The sequence below is a fragment of the Cervus canadensis genome, chromosome 3 (assembly GCF_019320065.1).
Source record: "Cervus canadensis isolate Bull #8, Minnesota chromosome 3, ASM1932006v1, whole genome shotgun sequence".
In the NCBI taxonomy this organism is placed as follows: Eukaryota; Metazoa; Chordata; class Mammalia; order Artiodactyla; family Cervidae; genus Cervus; species Cervus canadensis.
This window is the reverse complement of record NC_057388.1, coordinates 9,207,353-9,228,916: the sequence shown is the minus strand read 5'-3', so window position 1 is coordinate 9,228,916 and position 21,564 is coordinate 9,207,353. Positions and strand designations below refer to the sequence as shown.

Genomic DNA, 21,564 nt, shown 5'->3' with positions numbered 1-21,564 from the left:
ATATCACTATAATTTTCAGTAGTAACTGCCACAAAAGAGATGGTATAAAAATTCATAGAACTGTAGAGAATTGTGATCATGTTTTCAGTGATGTTTTCTAATTAGTTCTAAGACTTTTATGTTTTACAAAGCCACCTGAATGATTGTCCCATAAAGCACCATCCTTATTCATGGTTTTCTTCTTGTCGTCTTTGTGTACTCAGAATTTTTGACCACTTTTGTCTAATTCTTGAGAAGTAAAAATTCAGGGCATGTTTATTTACTGAACACATATTCTGTTCATATGTTAGGAACATATGTTCATATCTAAGCTAGATGCTAGTCGTATACCTCAGTACGACAGCAGGCATGGTCCCTTCACTCATGGAGCTCCTAATCTAATAGGGAAAAAGGAAAAAAAAAATGTTTCCACTGAACATGTCTTTCATTCCTTTCTACATTCTCACCGTCATTCTCACTGGAATTGAACATTATTAAGCACCACAGTGACCACATTATTTCATTGATGTTCCTTAAAAGCAGCAAGCGATACAGTTGGTTATGGTCGATTTCATGGTTTGCCTGTGATTGTTGAGAAGACACGGCAGTGTTTTCTAAAGCATTTCGTGGATGCTGCTGGCATAACCCACATATGGGTTAGAAATGCTGAGATGGCATTTCTGATTAACCTGAGCAGCCAACAGTCTTTGATAAAAGGCCTCTGATTTCTAAAGCACGGCCTGCTTGAAAGAGCAAAACTCTATTCAGGAAGTGAGAGGTCTAAGACATGTGCTTCTGGGGACTCTTCCTGGTGACATGACAGGTCCCTTCCCTCTAGAACTCTTCCTCTGTGAATGAGAGCAGAGAGGAGCAGCGGAAGAACGGAGGAGAGGAAAGAGAGACTCATGCAAAACAGACTGTGCGGTATGCGAGAGAGAAGTAGAGAAGAGTGAGCAAAGGCAGAACTCAGGAGGAGGAGGAAGGAGGGGGTGGGGGTGAGGGAGCAAGGAAGGAAGGGACGAAGGGAGGGAAGGAGGAAGGAAAGAAGGACGGGAGGGGAGAGGAAAGGAGGGCAGAGACCGAGCTTTTATGGAACACAAGCAGCAAGGGCTCCACGGGTATGGCGGCAGTACCCGGTGGACACAGCACTGTGGGGTCAGTCCCAGGCCAGGTGCCCAGGGCCAAGGACAGTAAAGCACTTAAGTGACCGCTGTTTTATCAGGAGGAATATTAGCGAAAATCACAGCTACTTGCACTTTCTTTGTGCCAATCCTAAAAGTGCTTTACATGAATTACCTCATTAGGTCCTCAGGACAACCCTAGAGGCAGAGAGCCATAACCCGGATAAAGAAACTCAGAGCAGTTAAGTAACTTATCCAAGGAGACAAAGCTGACAAGTGGCAGGGCTTGGATTCAAACCAACACAGCCAGCCTTCAGTGCCTCTGCTCTGAAGCACCATGACTGGTGCTCATTAGACTTGCAAGAACCTGCCGTAATAAGATGGCAGAAAGGAAGTGTGGTGGATTGGGGCATGAATCTGAATTGGGGCATTTCTGGTTTTCCAACTGCTCCCCCCTCTTTATGTGAGGAGAGACAAATATTTTAAACAAATCAAACACTTGTTACACACACATTTCAGTGTAAGAGATAATTGCAATTGAATATCCTGATTTTATAGTCTCAGTGATTTAGATATAATTTAACCTATGGTGCATGGATCAAATTACCCTTAACTGGCACCTTTGTGAACAATCCCAGCTGAAGTCCCCTAACAGAAGTCGGTTGGTTGTGAAATAACCTAAATTTAGGAGGATTGCACTAATAGATGTGGGTTTCCCAGGTGGCGCTGTTGCTAAAGGATCTGCCTGCCAGTGCAGGAGACAGGAGTCACAGGTTCCATCCCTGGGTCGGGAAGGTCCCCTGAAGGAGGGCATGGCGACCCACTCCAGTGTTCTTGCCTGGAGAGTCCCATGGACAGAGGAGCCTGGCGGGTTGCAGTCCACTGGGGTCGCAAAGACTCAGACACAACTGAAGTGACTTAGCACACACTAAGGTATGTATTATAGATACTTACTCTTAATGAGTCAAGTTAATGAACCCAGCCCAGGACTGACTAGTTATAAGCCTGGGTAATAGGAAGAGAGTTCATCTATTCATTCAACAAATATTTATGCAGTAACCACTCTGAGTGACTATTTTAGTTAATACAAGAGTATACAAAGCAAAGCTCTTCTGTAGATTACATTCTGGGAGGGAGAGTGGAGACTGATACTAAACAAATAAACTGATATAATGTGTCAGATGACAGTAATGCCAAAAAAGAATGATACGGTGAAATAAGATGGATAGAGAAACCAGAGTGAATGCAACTCAGGCAGGGTTGTCAGAGAAGGTCCCTCTACTGACCTCTGAGGGCGATGAGGCAGACAGCCATGCCTATGTGCAGGTGAAAAGCATTTCAGCCAGAGGACACAGCCAGTGCAAAGGCGAGGGGGCATGAACGTGCTTGGGGACGTGAGGAACAGCGAGGAGGCCAGTGTGGCTGTGCAGAAGAAGCAGGCGGGGGAGCAGCGAGAAGCACTGGCACAGAGAAGGAGGAGGGCACGCCTGGAAGGCTTGGAAACCCTCGAAAGGACGCAGATTCTACTGAGAGAAATGGCACGACCCTGGAGAGTCTTTGACACTAGACAGGAATGATACGATCTCACTTTGGTTTTAGCAAGCATCATGTTGACTGCTGTGTGCAGAAGGTAAAGGGGCAAGGATAGAAGCAGGAAGACCAGTTAGGAGGCTATTGCAAGAGACCAGGTGATAGATGAGATGACTGCTCTAGTGGTGTGGAGCGCGACTCTACGGCTGGCAGGATTTTACCGATGGAGTGGACACAAGGCTTGAAAAAGAGAGCAGAGTCAGGCTGCGTTGCTACATTTTGGACTAAGCTACCAGACCAATACAGATTTTATTTACTAAGGTGGAAAAAACTGTGGGAGAAGTAGGTTTGGGGAGGAAAATGAAGAGTTCAGTTTTGGATGGGTTAAATTTGAGATGCCTATTGGATATTTGTGCTGCCTGCCAACGCAGGAGTCATAAGAGATGCGGGTTTGATCCCTGGGTCGGGGAGATCCCCTTGAAGAAGGCATGGCAACCCACTCTAGCATTCTTGCCTGGAGAATCCCATGGACAGAGGAGCCTGGTGGGCTACAGTCCATAGGGTCACAGAGTCGGACATGACTGCAGCGACCTAGCATATACACACACACATGCATCAAATATCATGTAGGCAGATATATATATATATATATCTGGAATTCAAAAGGAGTATCCAGGTGAAGGTATAAATCTTGGAGGATTAGTATGCCATGATATTTATTTAAAGTCATGGCACTAGATGACGTTACTCAGAGAGTGAGATTGAAGAGCAGGGAAAGGAGGTATAAGGATTAACCCTTAAAACACATCATATGGTCTCCATGTTTGTGTCCTCCCCAAATTTATACATTGTAACCCTAATCCCCAGTGTGGTGGTGTGTGGAGATGGTGGTTGCTGGGAAGTAATTAGATCATAAGGGTGGAGCCCTCATAAGGGGATTGGTGCCCTTATAAGAAGAGTCTCCGCTCTCTGCCCTGTGAGGAGATGACTGTCCATAAGCCAGGCAGAGGGTCGTCATGGTGGCACCCTGATGTGCCTCCCAGCCTCTAGGACTACGAGAAATAAATGTGTGTTGCCTACACCGCCCAACTTACGGTATTTTTGTTGTAGCAGCCCAAACTGACGATATACCAACCTAGAGGCTTGGAAGAAGGAAAATGACCAACGGGTAAATAGGTGTGGCCATGAGAGAAGAAAAGCAAGAGAGCGGGGTGCTGGAGACAGCAAAGGAAGCAGTTCAAGAGGGGCAAGCATGCAAGTGGATGGAATTTCTCCCTTCATTTCTTCTATTTTCTCAGTAAAATCAAAAGTAGGGCATCATGAAATGAGAATGGGAAGAAAGTGCTGGAGATCTGAGAAGACAGAAAATAGGAAATAATCTTTGGGAAACCAAGATCAAGAATGGACTAGGGACATACGCTAGCACTGCCTAGGCAGGTGGGCTGTCTTGAAAGCTGGTGATTTGGCAAACACACTCATGGACCAGAGCAGGTTGGCTGTGGTGGCTCTGCGGTCCAGAGTTCAGTGTCAGGCTTGTTCAGCTTCAGGGTTAAATGTGCAGAGGGAAGGGAGAGGACATTAACAGAGCTAAGACAGACTCAGCAGGAACATCACCTTCTAGCACCTGGTCAAGATGAAAGGGCAGGGAACAGGGCTGGATTAAGCCAAGAATTTCCCAGAGTGGCCTAAAATACTTGTAACTGGGGAATACCTACCCTACGATGGACTAGTGGTTGAGTAGAGATATCAAAAGTGAAGACCAACAGAGTAAGAAGAGATCATAAATTTGAAGAGTTATGAAGTCAACAGACAGAAATATTAAGAACAGGTATAGAAAAAGAGAGTGAATCAGGTTGGGTTTGTGGCTAGGGTCCAGGCAGTGACAACTATCAAGAAAAGGATGATGGAAATCCATTTTTATATGCATACCACAGGGGATGTTCTGATAGGTTAAATGGGAGCCAGTGAACTTGCAGAGGAACAGTCCAACCCATGATTGCTGAGTCTTAGAAGATACCTCCAGACGTGGGGCAGGACCCAGAGGAAGAGCTGGTGGTGCAAAGCATTGTTGTTGCTGTTCGGTCACTGAGTCGTGTCTGACTGCGACCCCATGGACTGCAGCACGCCGGGCCTCCCCGTCCTTCACTGTCTCCCAGAGTTTGCTCAAATTCACGTCCATTGAGTCAGGGATGCCATCTCATCTTCTGCTGCCCTCGTCTCCTTTTGCCTTCAATCTTTCCCAGCATCAGGGTCTTTTCCTGTGAGTGGGCTCCTCACATCAGGTGACCAGAGTACAGCTCAGTTCAGTTCAGTTGCTCAGTCGTGTCCGACTCTTTGCGACCCCATGAATCGCAGCATGCCAGGCCTCCCTGTCCATCACCAACTCCCGGAGTCCACCCAAATCCATGTCCATCAAATCGGTGATGCCAACCAGCCATCTCATCCTCTGTCGTCCCCTTCTCCTCCTGCCCTCAATCTTTCCCAGCATCAGGGTCTTTTCCAGTGAGTTACCTCTTTGCATAGGGTGGCCAAAGTATTGGAGCTTCAGCTTCAGCATCAGTCCTTCCAAATTCCAACCCAATTTTGGGTTGATTTCCTTTAGGATTGACTAGTTTGATCTTCTTGCTGTCCAAGGGACTCTCAAGAGTCTTCTCCAGCTCCACAGTTCAAAAACATTATTTCTTCATTGCTCAGCCTTCTTTATGGTCCAACTCTCACATTGTACAAATAAAAGAACATCAAATCAAGAAGTGGCAGAAGTCATGGCCTGTGACAGCTAAGGCAGGAGAGAATTTTTGGAAAAGATGAAAATGAGCATGTGATAAGTGCTGAGCCTAACTGAGAAAAAACTGGCACTGATGGTGTCAGTGATGATATGGGAAAGAACAGTTTCACAGAAGCAGTGAGAGGAGCACACGCCCCGTGAAGGTGAAGGAGGCCTGAGCAGAGGAGGGAATGCCCGCACCCCGAACGTCCATCCCAGATGTTCCAGCGGAAAGGCAGGCCTTCTACAAAATTCGCAGGCTCAGTCCAAACGGACATGTAGACACCGTGCTCAAAAATTACTACAGCGGCCACAGCAGAGCATTCTACCCAGCACGGGGCTCTTCTATGTAACTCGTGAAACTGGCCCCGCAGATGGCAAAGGGGGAAAAATAGCAGAATCATTTGAAAACAGCCCTGGGAAACTGCAGGATGGTGGATCTGGGTGTATTTTAAGGTGGAACTAGCCAAAAGGGGCTTCCCAGGTAGCCCGAATAGAAAAGAACCTGCCTGCTATTGCAGGAGATGTAAGAGACCTGAGTTTGATCCCTGGGACAGGAAGCTCCCCTGGAGGAGGGCATGGCAACCCACTCCAGCATTCTTGCCTGGAGAATCCCATGGACAGAGGAGCCTGGTGGGCTGCCGACCACAGGGTCGCAGAGTCACACACGACTTAGCTCACAGGCAGGCAGAGGGGAAAGGCTCTGTGCTCCATGGGGCCACGGGGTATTTTCATTTGTCTGTCATCTCAGATTCCAAAGTGGAAACCCTAAACCTTCACCAAGGCGACTTCCCTGGTGGCCTAGTGGCTAACACTTCCCCTTCCAATGCAGGGGGTATGGGTTCAGTCCCTGGTCGGAGAGCCAAGATTCCACATGCCTCATGGCCAAAAAACCCAAAACATAAAACAGAAGAAGTATTGTAACAAATTCGATAACTTTAAAAACAGTCCACATCAAAAAAAATCTTAAAAAAGAAAAAACTGGAAATAGAACTGCCATTTGACCAGCAATCCCACTGCTGGGCATACACACTGAGGAAACCAGAATTGAAAGAGACACGTGTACCCCAGTGTTCATCGCAGCACTGTTTACAATAGCTGGGGCATGGAAGTAACCCAGACATCCATCGGCCGATGAATGGATAAGAAAGCTGTGGTACATATACACAATGGAATACTACTCAGCTGTTAAAAAGAATGCATTGGAGTCAGCTCAAATGAGGTGGATGAAACTGGAGGCTATTATACAGAGTGAAGTAAGCCAGAAAGCAAAACATCAATACAATATATTAATGCATACATATGGAATTTAGAAAGATGATAATGACAACCCTATATGCAAGACAGCAAAAGAGACACAGATGTAAAGAACAGACTTTTGTACTATGTGGGAGAAGGCAAGTGTGGGACGATATGAGAGAATAGCATTGAAACATGTATATTACCATATGTAAAACAGATGACCAGTGCAAGTTCAACACATGAAGCAGGGTACTCAAAGTCGGTGCTCTGGGACAACCCAGAGGGGTGGGGTGGGGAGGGAGGAGGCTTCATGGTGGTGGGACACACGTGCACCAATGGCTGATTCATGTTGATGTACGGCAAAAACCACCACAATATTGTAAAGTAATTAGCCTCCAGTTAAATAAATAAATTTTTAAATAAATAAATAAAAGCATCCCTTGAACAAAAAAGAAATAGTCCACATCAAAAAAATCTTAAAAAAACTTCAGGCCATCTCATTTTGCTATTTTTCTTTTTATCTATTATAGACTATATTATTACCACTGTTATTATTATTAATTATTTTGATACCCTGAACGCAAAGCCTGGTTAGAAGTTTCGTCCTGTGCCTCCATTTCATTGTCTACAAAATGGAGATAATGAGGGAGTTTAAATGGGTTAATTTATATACAGTGCCTGAGCTATCCTGGCAGGCTATATACATGTTAACTCTTCCCATAATTCTGCTTATCTTGTTATTAACCAAATCCTGTTTGATATTTCCTCTGAATTCTCTCTTATAGCCATTCTCTGTCTATATATATCCATTCCTATCATCTTGGTCTTTTCACCGCTGGCAGGAGCTTGGCCTCCCTGATTTCAGCCTCTTAACCCTGCTAGTACCCAAGCACACAACTTTTATGCTATCACTGCTCCAAGAGCAACGTTCTCTGCTCAAGAAAATCTTAAATCAGTTTTGTGTTTTGCCCAGAAATCAAGCTTCAGCGTCCCTGCCTGGATCTCATGGCTCTCCCTGACCACCATGAGCCCACAGGTCAGATCAACGCAGCTTCATGAGCTTTGTATCAGCCAGTCTGTGTTTTCCCGTGTCAGGGGAGGTGGGGATGGTGCAGCCCCCAGGAGGAGACCTTTACGTCCCCTGCTTCAGAGATCACTCTTAAAGAAGACTGTGTGGAAGCCAGAGCGGAGGGGACAGGGAGCCTGGTGCTCCACAGTGCAGTCTGCACTCAGATGAAGACCCCTTGCCGCCCCGTGTTTCCTGTGATCCCGTAGCTTTCCTCCAGCCAGTACCTGTGGCTCCCTCCTCGGGGCCCGGATTTAGAGATGAAGCCATAAAAACTGCAGATCCCACACTGAAGGAGTCTCGTCATCCCGGGGGGACCTCAGTAGGAGACAGAACAGAACTCCAGGAACTGGGGGTGCATCTCTCTGATGGTAAGGAGGTGAAAGCTGTGTGGAAAATGGCCCACAAGGAAGCCCTGGGGTATCAAAGGACAGGAAGCTGAGGCGATACCGCTGGGAAGTTCAAAAAATAAAACAAAAATTGAAAAGGGCAGGGGAGGACTTCCCTGGTGACACAGTGGATGAGAATCTGCCTGCCAGTGGAGGGGACACAGATTCGATCCTTGGTCCCGGGAGACCTCACACCTGATGGAGGAAGTGCGCCACAACCACTAAAGCCCACGCGCTCCAGAGCCTGTGCTCTGCGCGGAGCCCGAGCTCGGCCACGGACAGCAGCCCCGGCTCGTGGCAACTAGAGAACGCCCGTGCAGCAACAGACACAGCACAGGCCAAAATAAAAATTCCTTAAAGACAAGGGCAGGGGCGACAGCGTAGTTCCCCTCAAGAGTTTCTACGGAGAGCACATGGGGTGGGGAACGCAGTGTCATCTAAGGCAGCTTCTGCTAAGCCAAGAAGAGCAGGTCGGAGCGGAGTGAGGAGGTGGAGAGGAGGACAGGCTAACAGCAGTCAGCTCTGCGAACCAGAGAAGTAGGAGCCAGCGCCTGCAGAGGCATGAGCAACAGGGGCGCTCTTGAGGGGGGCAGCCAAGCCCAGGGCTCTGGAGACAAGTGTCAGCAAATCTGGGGTACAGACTGAAGGGGCAGAACGAGGTGCCGCCACACCAAAGCAGTGGGGAAAGGAAGAACAGAGCCGCTTGTAGGGAAGAGTGCGGAGGACAGTGAGCAACAGACCGAGGAGATGGAGCAGCCCTGGGATGAGATCTGGACAAGACGGAGCGGCCTCAGGAGAGACACCCCACCTGCTCTTCTGTTCCCCACATGCCCAGAGATAGCCGTGGTTTCGTTCAAGTCCACTGTCATTTGAGGTCTGCTCTGTTTCAGGTTGCTCCTTCTGCAACAGGTAGATGTTTCAATCCAGTTAAAAAGAATGACCTGTCAGTCAAAGGGTTAGCTGTCCATAAAAATGGAAAGACTAGGAAACCTGCTTTCACGAAAGAGATACTGACTGTGTCCTACTACTGGTTAAGGGTCTGCTAAATGCATTTCCTTAGTTCTCACACCAACCTACTGTGGCGGAAGATAGCATCCCTACTTTATGAGTGAGGGAAACCGGAGATCTGAATGTTTAAGAACCTAGTCCAGGGCCACGTGGTGGAGCCAGGCTGCTAACCCAGGACTCTCTGGTTCCAACTGCCTAAACGTTTTTTACCCTGTGCCTCTAGGGAGGACCTTAAAACCACACACATGGGCTGATATGGTAGAAAACAAAAGCACAGAGTCTGCTTTTCTCTGCACGTTATCATAATGGCTTTGGATCAATAGCTCTCGGAATTTCTGGTTTCCACTGGAGCCCCTCAGATTCACTGCGTACTGCTTTTAACCCTCCAGCCCCCCACTTTGCACTGCCTCCCAGGGGGCCAGCGGCCCCTGATGTTTACAATAGTTTACAGATATGTCACATCTCCCAAAGTTAGGATTCATGATAGCTTTTTTTTTTCATGATATCTTTGAAGAATTTGTTTTCATCCAAGATTTCTAATCTTGAGTATCCTAGTTCAATATGTACTATTATAATTTATTGATCAAAGTTTATTAATGAGGGTTGATTCATTCACTCATCATATTTAGTTTCAGCCAAAAAAATTAAAACCTGGCTCCTCCCTCCCCGTTTCTAAGGAAAACGCTAGTGAATTCCCCTAATGTTTTTCTGAAGTCCTCATTTCTATTCAGTCTTGAAAATCCAGAGAGTTAAGTTGCAGAGATCCCAGTAACTCACATTTGAAGTCCAGACCCCTCTCTGGGGTGCTAATGTCAGAATCCCGACTTCTGTCACTACTCTAATTTAGGGCATTTATAAAAAAACGGATGTATCATGATGGTGCCAGGCTTGGCATGCTGGACTGGACTACAGCACTTTCGAGGTGCAGCTGCCATACAAACCGTCCAGTCTCATCATCTCTTTTACGGACAAGGACCTTAAGGCCCAGGGCCTTCGCTGAGTCACCCAAAGTCACGCAGGTAGTTTGTAGGCAATTTCATCATAAATTCCACGTGGACCCGCAGCCTCCATGATACTCTGTATCTTCTCCTGTGAAGGTAAAACTCTTTACTGCTTCTCTCCAAACTATTTTCCTAACATCTTCCTGAATGATTAATTAGCAAACCCATTTGATAGGCACAGATACCGAGGGTCAGCAAGGTTAAATATCTGTTCCCTGAGGGTACAGAGAACCTTGCTGAGAGAGGGAGAGCCAGGAATCAAACAGAGACTCCTGACTCAGAAATCAAGGGTTCTGCCCTTTAGGATATATGGACACTAAGGATATTGGCAAATAAAATGAGTATTCTTTCCAGGTTCTGGACTCTACAGTATCTAACTTACCTCGGAGTTTTAGTGTTGGTTCTTTTCAGAGAAGAATAATTGGGATTTTTAGGGTTAGAGAATAGAGACAATTCTCTAAACACAGTTTCTTTCTGTTAAGATTTTAGAATTCGTCTTTCAGACAAATTTAGAAATTTATGTGAACGTGTTTTCTTTTAGACAGAAATGTTGTCAATGACTAATCTCTGCAACGCAAGAGAAACCCTAAGAAACCCACACAAAGTAGCCGGATGCCCTTGTTCTTCCTTGTTCTTTCCCGTTTAGGAAAAGTGGACCACCACCCTCCACTGTGAGACGTTACCCTCACTATGCCCCACGACCCCAGGCTGCTCTGTGCCTGTCTGCCCCAGTAACGCGCCAATGCCGCCTTCGTTGACCACCTACTACGGCCAGATGGCGCCGCCGGGGGCTGGGACGTTGTGGAAGGGCGCTGGGCACAGTGACGTTCTCGGGGAGCTCTGGTGGAGGAGAGCAGGGCACCAAGCTTTGAGGAAGGTAAGAAGCAGATGGGCTCTAGGAGTTAGAGCAGAGAGGTTCGGCTGAGGGACTCTCCCGGGTTTTAAGGAAGAGCTGGGCCCTAAAGGGACTGTAGAATTTAGTGAAGAGGGCTAAAAGGAAATGGAGCAGAAGACAGAAGAGATTCATTTCTAGGGTCCTGAAGTCAGCAAACTGATCCTTAAATTTTGGTTGGATTATATTTAAAAAATAATCCTGATACATCCCTCTGAAGGAAATCAACCAATTGTACCCAAAGAGGAAGGAATAAAGGATACAAAGTCAACTTTCCCATTGACAAACATTTATTGGACCCCAAATACTTGCCAGTTACTGTGCTAGATATCCGGGATACAAACCTTTGCGAAACCTTGAACAAAATTAAAGTGGGCATTAAAAATTGGATCCTCTCTTCAATTCATGGTAAAATGTTTGACCCACAGAGCTATGCTATTACATACTTTCTTCTAGACATTCAGAGAATTCTGCCAAGAATTCCATTCTATGTTATTTTCAGGGGAAATCCATCATGAGACAACATAAGAGAGTTACATGAATATGGACCAATACACTATGCAGTCTCATTCACTGCATAATAGGAGAGACACAGAATGCTGTTCATTCGGAAAGAATCAGTTGTCTGGACATGCTATACTTAGAGCACTGAGGAACATCTCTTGGCCCCGGGACCTTAGCATGTGCCTTCTTCACATATCCCTACTACCAAGCCATTCACAGGAGGTTCTCCCCAGTGACCTTCTCTCTCCTTCTTCCTATCTCCTGGATCCCACTTTATCATCATTCACCTTCATTGTGTTGGACCTACACTGCTTCATCTGAACAATCTATCTGAAACATGTATACACCTTTTAGCTCAACCACAGGCAGCTATGACGACACAACTGTTAGGCCACGTGTGCAGCTGAAATACAAGTACTCTCTTGGAAGAGAAATGTAGGAAGTCACTAAATAGTACAGGACACTATAAATGGAAAAGTAAATGGAGGTATTTCAGTGTGACTGTCACCATCTTTGTAAGTGTATTTCCATAGTTATTTTTCTGATAGTTCAGAATTCTAATGTAGTTGATGAAAGAATCTTAAGAACATGTTTCAAACGAGTCATAACAATATGCCAAGACATAAAGGTATTCACACTCGCACACAAAGGGAACAGAAGATAGGAGTGTCTATCAAAAGGGAAAAAATTGAAAAGATGATGACAATTATACAGATATGAACATAGTGCTGACATGTTGCATGGGGATAATTGTAATTTCATTCCATGAAAATGGAATGTTTTCAATAGATAATATTATTTGGCTTTTCTCCTTAAATTTTATAAGCTACTAGTTCATTTTTTTTTTTGTCATGGCAGTATCAAAACCGTTTCAAGTCCCACTGTTCAAATGCAGTGCACTAGATCATGCAACAGCAGGAAGAGAAGAATCCAGATCATTTCCAAATTGACAGGAAGCAATTTATTTAGAAGGTTGAACTTAAAGTCCAAAAATTTACAATTGAAAAATTTTGTGGTACAGTTGACTTTTTCCAAGATATTTAGCAGATTTTCAATATTATATTTTAAAGGCCAACCATCCAAAAAAAAAAAAAAAAAACCAGCTTAGAAATACCTAAGGGAGGGGAGAAAATGCATTCAAATGCACTGAATTATATTATGCCTTTTCTGTTGAAATAACATTTTTTGTGGTAATTACTTAATAAAGGTAATGTTCATATACACATATAACTCAAGGTAAAATTGAGGGTAACTAATTTCAAAGTTATTAAACCAAAGAAGTTTTTTTTTTTTAATCAAGATGATAAACAGAACTTTGTAGACAAAAATTTAAATTTATATGACCTCTAATTAAACCTATTGTAGAGTAGATTCTAATAAAACTTCATTTCTGAGTTTCTTGAAAATGTACTTTATAAACTCAAATGGCTAATATAAATCAGAGATCATTTAGAATTAGATGTACATTATACAATTACTAATTTTAAACACATTTCTCATTTCTTAAACATGTTATAAAAGTATGGACCAGAATTAAAATTTTCATTTTTATTTTAGGAAAAACAAAAACTTCCAGATATTTGGTATAAAATGTTCACACAGGGAATGTATCTCTTATGTGACACTCAGAAAAACTGTAGGGTAAGCTACAGTAGCTTATCTGGAAATCCATGAATTCCAATTTTTAAAAAACTAAGGTGATTTGCAACTTTAGAATATCTGAGATGTAGTGTGAAATACTGGTACAAATAATTATTCTGGAATGATGTACTCATTCATGGAGGACTCCTAAACAAAGGAGTCGGAATTTTGTTCACAGTTTGTAAACTTGGCACAAATTTTGTTATGATAACCTGTTACCCACAAAGGAAGGTATCCATAAACAAAAACAATCTGGTATTTACTAATTTTATACAATCCATTGTAAAACTTCCTGATCTGAAGCTTTAACCAACCTGGAGTTTGTATGAACCATAACCAAGGAGAGTGAACATGACAAATTAACAGTATCAGAGAAAGCAGATGACATAGAGAGGTAACACTCAGTATTAATGTATGTAATTAAATAAAGTTTCATTGTTTTTGACATTGCCCAAGTGATCTAGTAAGCTAAATCTTGGAGTTTCTAATTCATCTATGGTTGTTATCCAATTCAGTAATGAAAAATGCAACCCAGTGTAGAAAAGATATTTTTCTGTTAATTTAAAAGATATTTACAGCTTAATATTTTTTTAACAAATTATTTACTCAAATTCTTACAATCATTTGCTGGTTCCTATGACTATTTCTTGACAATTATTTCTGAGTTACATAAATGTGTTAATTACCAACAAATAAATCTTGTTTTAAAAAACATTGATAGTGTGAGCAATTATCAAAATGGAGGATTCCCATTTGTGTCTCTGGTTTAAAGTCTAATTAGTGATTTGTAGTGATCCAATATTTTATAGAAATACAAATTCCAACACTTTGTTTTCTTAAGTTTGTAAAGTATATGAGATTGTAGCTATCTTTACAAGTATAAATTTTGTTCAGAAATTGGATTTCATTTTAGAAGATATGCTTCTAAACACAAAAAAATGTATTTTATGAACTATCTTAAGCATCAAAAACACAATTATTCATTTTTTATTTTTTAAGAATAAATTATTATAATGCCTTGCAAAATATTTGCTAATGGAAATGCAACAATTTTTATTTACCTAACCTGTTACTTCACATTATACTACAGAATCAATTTTATAAAGCAAAATTTTGATCTACTGTGAAATTAGCAACATAGTTTAATTCAAAATGTCAAAAGATTTATAGAGGTAGTATTTTTCATTCAAACAGAATTTTTCTGGGTTTTAATTTTTACACAGAGTCCTGAAATAAATAACATTTTTTTAGGGTTTGCATAAAGATATTTCAAAGGGTTTCAAGTATTTTACAGATAGAGATTTTGGATAATACTGAATTCTTTCAAAATAAATAGTCATTTTAAGTTTTATTTTACTTCATTGTAGAAAGTCTAGAAGTCTTTTCTTTTTCTCCAAAATCTCATTTGCACCTGAAATATTCAGGTTTTCTCAGCAGGTAAAGTATACATTCTTACAAAGTTTCAAATTTCAGAAGTTCAGTAATGCATTTAAACTCAGCACCCATCGAATCGTGTTCTCTCCTCTTTGTGTGTGTGTGCGTGTGTCTATTATCTTGCTGTTCTGTTATTTAAAGTCAATTTTAGGCTTTTTACCTCCACAGAAATACCTTAGTGAACCCTCAGCAGTTACTAATCACTTAATAACTGTGAACCGGCCAGCCCCTTCAAGTAGATCGTTAACCACAAGAGTGCCAGACAATTTCCAAATCATATCCTCTGTCCAAAAGGAAAAGATAGGGCTTTGTGAGGCCGAAAGGAAGCGAAGGAAAACAAAACAAATGTAGCTCATGCTGAAAGTGAAAAGTGCTTGGACAGATTAGTATTTTCTTTTCTGCAAGGCGTCCTGCCAATTTTTTTTTTAATAAAGTTCTTTTTTTGGTCTGATTTTTCAGTTTCTTGGAAAGTGTTAGTATTTACCACCCCCACCGGCCCCTCATGATTATTGTTGGTCGTTGTGTTTTCCCCATCCGTCTACAGCACTGACTGCTGAAACCCCCCGCCCGCCTCGCTCTGTCAAAAACCCCAACTCGGGGCGACCCTGGGTTTGGTAACTCAGCCGACTGCAGACCACACATCCCACTCTCCCTCTCACGCCTCTCATTTTAGTCGCCCCACTCCAGTTGCAGCGAACGCCGGAAATTTTCATTTAGCTCCCCCCTCTTTCTCGCCCCCCACTCGGAGCGGAGAGCCGGGGAGCCGGAGGCTCAGAGCACAGCCGGGGCTCGGCCGCCTGCCCCCTCTCCGGAAGGCTTTAATTTGCACACTCGCCGGCCACTGAGCGGCGAGCCCCCCACCCGGCCGCCGGGAGGGTCGCGGGCCGCCGGCCCCCAGGGCCCCCGCCGCCGCCGCCTCCCCGGCTCGGGCCCCGAGCCCCGGCCGGAGCCCCGCGGCCCCCGTCCGCCCCCAGCGCGCCGCGCGGGCGGCGCCCTCCGCCGTCCCTCCGCCCTCCGCCGCAGTGCCCACCCCCTCGCCCGAGCGAGCGCCGCTAACTCCTTCCTCGAGCCGGGTTACCTGCTCCGCGCCGCGGCGGACACGTGCGAAGGTCGACCGGTCCCCGCAGCCCCCTCGCGAGGCCCGCCGCGGCCGGGCCCCTCAGGTGAGGCGCTGTGCGCCCCGGTGGGTGGGCGGCAGGGTGCGGGGTGGGGCGGGGGGGGGTCCTCGGGGAAGACTTGGGGGCTTGGCCGGGGTCGGAGGCGGGGGTGGGTGGGGGTGACTGGGCCGGGGGGGGGGGCGCGGGAGGTTCTCGGAATCGGCTTTGGTTAACCCCTTACGGTCCGAGGCGGGGTGGTTACAGGGGCCAGTTTCGGGGGAGCTACAGGAGTTTCTCCTAATCTGACTAGAGGGGAACATCCCACACGAGGGACTCCCCCCAACGCCGAGCTCCTGTGGCTCCCACACAGCCTTGCGCACAAACACCCACACAAACACTTCTTATCCAGTTTTTCAAACGGAACTCAGGCTCCACTGGGAAACTCACCGAGCAATTTACACTCAGGGTTTAAAATGCACTGCTTCTGGGGACCTCACGCGGGAGAGAATGTGTTTCGGTGCCTTGTATTTATTTCCCCCCGAAAGCTCCCCCTCCATCTCGCCGAGGTGCGGGTGTGAGCTCCACCTTCCCCACCACGAGATAAATGTTAACGCAGACTTCTTGCTGGCAGCCCCCGCGGGCGTGTTCTGCACTTAAGAGAGGAGTGCACGCCGGCGGCCAGTGCCCAGGCTGGGAGTCCCCCCGCAAGGATGGACGCTTGCTTTAGTTTCCCAGTTTACTTTCCTAATTTAAAATATCGACGTTAAAACGCACGCCCCCGGGGTGAACACCTCCGGGCCCGAGCCCCGCGCCCGTCACTGTGCACGTGGGCGCATCTGCGTGTGCGCACACGCGGGAGTCGTGGTCCCCGGGGCGGCCTCTGGTCGCCGCGCTGGTGGCGACCCTTGGGGTGCTTGGCAGGCTTCGGGAGAGGCACATGAAGGATTTCATTGAGTGTGAAGACAGAGAGCAGAGACAGAAAGCAGAAGGAGGCGGCTGCAGCCTTTGTAGTCGCGGAGGAATGCGGAAATGTTGAAGCACTCTGTCAAACTTTTTGAAATGGGGTCAAGTCACATTCAGCCAGCGTGGGAAAGCAACAACAACAACAAAAAAAGTGGACGGGGCGGGGGGGAGGCACGGCTGCTCCCGTTTCTCTCCGCCGGAGCCGACAGTCCGGGGAGCGAGGGGGGGAGAGCCGGGCGGGCGGTGCGGGGCCGGGCGGGGGCGGCGGGCGCAGCTCCCTGCGGGGGTGGGACGTCCCCGCCGCTTCCTTCGCCGCCGGGCGGCGGGCAGGACTGGGGCGCGGAGGGGGCCCGCGGGAGGGGGCGGGCGGCGCGCTCGCCGCGGCTCCTCCGCTACCTGTGTGGCCCTCGGCCTGGCTCCGACCGCTGGGTCCTCGGCTCGGGGGGCTCGTTCCTCGGCGCCCCCCCCCCAGGACTGGCCTTCACCTTTTAAGGAGAATTCTGAATGGAGAGAGTGTGAGGAGCCCGGTGCTCTCTGCGGTCCCCTCCGCCCGCAGACCGCGGGGGTCGCGCAGTCTGTATCTTTAATTCCTGGCGGAAGGCGAGCGAGCCAGAGGTTGCGGGGCAGGTAATTCCGAGGAGCTCCGGGAATTTCGGACACGCAGTCGGAGCGGCGAATGTCCGGCAGAGGCCACAGCGTTGGTGGAGCGGAGGTCCTCTGGGTCCTGGATTGCAGCTTGAATGGGAAAGAAGAGTGCGAACCCCCCCCCCCCCGCTTTGTTGTGTGTGTGTGGGGGGGTGGGCTCCGGGGGCCCCTGGCTGCTGTTCGGACCCGACCTTAAGCTGAAAGGGGAGTGGAGCAACCACCTCTGCTACCTACTTCGGGAACAACCCTGAGAGTGGGGAAAGGTTCGCGAGTCCCGGCCTCGGGGGCGCAACCCCTTTTCGCTTTCCCCTGGAGGCAGCCTTTACTCCCCCCACCCCTCACCCTTTTTAAGGGGAGGCTTGTTTCGCTCAGGTTGCAATCGGTTGAAAAATTCAAGGCGAGTCACAATTATGCCTCCTTGCTTCTGAAGCTCTCCAAGGAGACGACCAGCTGAACTGCGGCAAGCACCTCTTTATCCCATTCTTAGGGTTCGGCAGGCGACTTCACCCGCTCACCCCCCCGCCGCCCCGCCACACCGCAGGGGGAGGCATCGCTCACCCACTCCAGAGGAGCGGGAGCTCCCGCCCTCTCGGATCTGATGGGTTTCCACCAGGGAGGTCTTCCCAAGTCAGAGGAAGGATTCCGTTTCCAACCCAGACTTTTACCCTAAAAAGACCATTTGTGTGTCGTCTTTAAATGTCTCCTCGTAGAAAAACTGAAAGTAGAAAGGAAGCAATTTCCGAGCAGATGTCTGACCACCCCTCCTCGCACACTCCCAGCATCGGGTTACAAAGGTCCTGGGAGCCCCCACCCACATTCTGCGGCCGCACTCGGGCGGACCCGAGGTCTCTCCACAGCGGGCTGCGCACGACCCCAGAACGCCCCCACGGCACCCATGGAGCCCCTGTCCCCTGACGTCCAGGCCCGGCAGGCAGGGAGGGTAGCAGCGCAACACAATAATACAGGGAAATATTAAGCCGTGACATTGACGTGCCCGGCGCCTCCCCTCCCCCGCGCTCCCGGCACACTCTGGGCTGCTTGGCACGCCCCCTCTCGTTCCACTGCGTCCCGCGCCCGGCGCTCATCCCCGAGGGGCCCCTGCAACCTCTCCGCACGAAGACGGCTCCAGCTCTGCAGGGAAAGAAAAGTAACTTCGTTTTTCTCGGAGGAACCAGGAAGGATTAAGCGGCCTGGGAGAGGGCAGGAGCTCGCAGAGGGTAGCGATGGGGACTGCGTAGAGGAGGAGGAGGGGTCCCGGTAGGAACCCCGGAGAAGGCGCCTGGGATGTCTGATTACACTTTCTTCTTGTCCTCCCGTCTCCTCTTTTAGGTGGAATGACCGTGGACTGAGACGCGCTCGGGCTGAGACTGAGACTATGTAATCGCCTCGGTGACTGCAGAGGACTGCGCTTCGGGGAGGGAAGAGGAGGGATCGGCTCGCTCCTCGGCGACTCAGCAGGCGGAGTTTCGCAGCGGCGGCACCAGGGTTGCGCCCGCCCGCGGGGAGGTCGCTCCATCCAGCCCCAGCGGCCGCGAGAGTCCGAGCGCCCGAGCGCGGTAGTCGGCGGGGGGGGTGGTGAGAGAGAGCGAGACCGAGCTCCGGGGCGCGAGGGAGTCGGCCGGGGAGTCCGGGAGGAGGCGAGCGGCGGCCACCAGCGAGCCGAGCGCGCCCCCCGCCCGCCCCAGCGGCACCGCGCCGGGCGGCGTCCGGGCGGCATGGAGAAGGACGGCCTGAGCCGTGCCGACCAGCAGTATGAGTGCGTGGCGGAGATCGGGGAGGGCGCCTACGGGAAGGTGTTCAAGGCCCGGGACCTGAAGAACGGAGGCCGTTTCGTGGCGCTGAAACGCGTGCGAGTGCAGACTGGCGAGGAGGGCATGCCGCTCTCCACCATCCGCGAGGTGGCGGTGCTGAGGCACCTGGAGACCTTCGAGCACCCCAACGTGGTCAGGTGAGCGGTGGATCGGCGCCCGTGCCGTCGGGGGCCGTGCGCTGGGGGAGGGCCTGGGATCCCCGGCCCCACGAGGATGCTGCGCGTGCGGGAGGGCGGGGGGGCGGCGGGGCGCCATCCGTCGACCTTACGGAGTGAGAGTGAGTTTTGTCGACAGAGCCCCGAGCCAGAGCTGGCGACCTTGCCAGACAGCGAGCAAAAAGACCAGTCAGAAAATATGACCTGCGCAGCCTTCCCCGCCGCTGTGCCAGTTCTAAGTGTTTTCCTCCCGGTTCTTCCTGAAAGGGGTCCGGAAAGATGGGTGTCTTTTAGGGGACAGAACAAGGCAACCTGAGACGGGCGCCCAGCCCCCCAGGCCCCCGCGTAGTTTTCTTGGCCATTGGGGGAGTTTTTGAGAATGAATGAGAGGTAACAGGGTATGGCGGTAATTAGTAGGGGAAAAAAGTCTTCTGCCAGAGCCTCGTATAAATGAGGTTTTAAAGTGCAGAAACACTTGAGAATAATTTTGTCAATTACACCTACAGTTTCTTTTCGCTAACATTGCATAATGATAAGGATTCCTGATGAAGGACTTCAGTGCCAACGCCCAGTTTGTGTCATTTTTAAAATGTCTTCCAAATATGTTACCTGTTCGTATTATTTTGTGTGTCTAAGAGGGCATAGTCCTTAGGCTCCTTCTCCAGGCAGTCAGTCCAGGTTATAGAATATTTAGATTGCAAATGTCCTGCCCAGGATTCTCCTCGGTGGGCTGTGCTGGCGGGTGGGGAGGCAGCAGCTTTTACAGTGTCTCTTGTGTGGGAACCAGTATTAAACCAAAGTGTGTGTGACTTTGGATAATGGTGTTTTCTTAGTGATCCTGGAATTTCCCCATTGTGTGTTTGACATTGTGTGGTGTGTCATCCTTTTCTTTTTTAAACAGAGGTGCATAGTTTTAAGCTGAAAAGGAATGCCCAGAAACTTCTACAAATTAGGGTGTGATTTTACCTTTCTCAACTTCGAAGATAATAAGTTGGAGAAAGGAGGTCTTGAGGTCTTCTTCCTGTCTCCTCATCTGTCCAGGGGCTCCGTTCAACAAATACATATCTACTACTGTATGTGTGCTGTGGATGAGGTTATGTAAATAAGCATAGCTAAATATTTTTGTGAAAAGTCAAACAATTTAACATTAGTCACCGAAGTGGAGAGACCCAAGACTGACCTTTGAAATACCAAGCCCTCCATAGACTCAGGGGGCCCACGTGTCTACAGAGTCTTCCTGGGAGGTTTCAACTTGTCTCCTCTTATCCCAGGCTGGATGACTTGTATGCTGCTTTGTTCCTGCCACAGTCAGGACTCAGGCTAGAAGGCAGCGAAGAACCATGACTACATAAACAGGGTAGTAAATGGCTGTAAAGCTAGGATCCCAATATACCTCTATTTTAGCCAATAGAGAAGAGAGGGATTGAAAGAATCCGTGATTTAGGAAGATCAGATTAAATATAAAAGCAGTAGGTAACCTTCTGTGTATTTTTTTGTTCTTGTTGAAAAACAACAGAAACCCTTTTGGGGCGTCTTTGTGATATTGGAGAGGAAAGCAAAGGGTACATTTGTACCTGCAACTTAGTTATCTTCCCAGCGGAATCACCCAGTCACTTCCCAAAGGGTGAATTCTACCGCTAGAATTGTAAGTCCAAAATTCTTGTTTTATTTTGTCTGTTACCTATGGATAGTGTCCAGTTAAGGGTGATGATCATGTATGTAAATAAAATCATGTCCTTCCAATTGTAGAGGTATTACAGAGGTACCCCTGTGTAACACCGTCCTTTCCCTAAAGCACACAATTTACTCTCATAACAGAGGGAAGTTGTTTTTGCCCTTGTGCCAGCAAATCCGACTTATTCTCTTGCTTTATCCTCTTGACGTTGGTGTGTCTTTATACATTTCTAACCAAGCCATGTCTTGGATTCTGTACTGAGAAATTTTAGGAGATTACATTGATAAGTTGAGATTGTACTGCTATGTCAAAGACAAAGGCATCATTTTCTAAAACTGTTGCACATGTTAAGTGGTGAAGATGACATCAACCTCTTAAGAATCATGAGGAGAAACTGAGATAGTGTATATGTGAACAGTTTGTAAATTTAAGAGTGCTTCAGATGTCCAAGTATTATTTGTGTTCAAGAAGATTGACAGTGGGGGTGGTGGGGTGGGGAGGGGCCTACCGGGGGCTTGCCTTGGTAAAAGTTCCCAGTAGGGCATTAGTTCACCTGTCCTTTCCTGTAGGACGAATCATACTCAAGCCCAGACACTACAAGCTCCGGAACCACGAAGCTACTCGAAATATAATGAGCCTGTAGTTTG

The 21,564-nt window shown here is 47.7% G+C and overlaps 2 protein-coding genes across 4 annotated transcripts in view; one reads left to right on the top strand and one right to left on the bottom strand.

The window, feature by feature from the left end:
- LOC122438924 (proline-rich protein HaeIII subfamily 1-like) overlaps nt 1-18,361 on the bottom strand; it is an 89,244-nt gene extending 70,883 nt beyond the window's left edge. The window contains exons 1-3 of the mRNA XM_043464238.1: nt 18,092-18,361; nt 17,835-17,942; nt 16,116-17,366 (exon numbers count right to left, since the gene is read on the bottom strand). Of these exons, the coding sequence (XP_043320173.1) occupies nt 16,734-17,366; nt 17,835-17,942; nt 18,092-18,361 (1,011 nt within the window). The 3' untranslated portion in view covers nt 16,116-16,733. The remainder of the gene's footprint in view (nt 1-16,115; nt 17,367-17,834; nt 17,943-18,091) is intronic.
- CDK6 (cyclin dependent kinase 6) overlaps nt 15,587-21,564 on the top strand; it is a 252,287-nt gene continuing 246,309 nt past the window's right edge. The window contains exons 1-2 of one of the 3 annotated variants that reach the window (XM_043462602.1): nt 15,587-15,734; nt 18,606-19,224. In XM_043462602.1, the coding sequence (XP_043318537.1) occupies nt 18,992-19,224 (233 nt within the window). In that variant the 5' untranslated portion in view covers nt 15,587-15,734; nt 18,606-18,991. Of the gene's footprint in view, nt 15,735-18,169; nt 18,494-18,605; nt 19,225-21,564 lie in introns of those variants that run through there. The other 2 variants (XM_043462603.1, XM_043462601.1) reach the window with 2 other exon arrangements.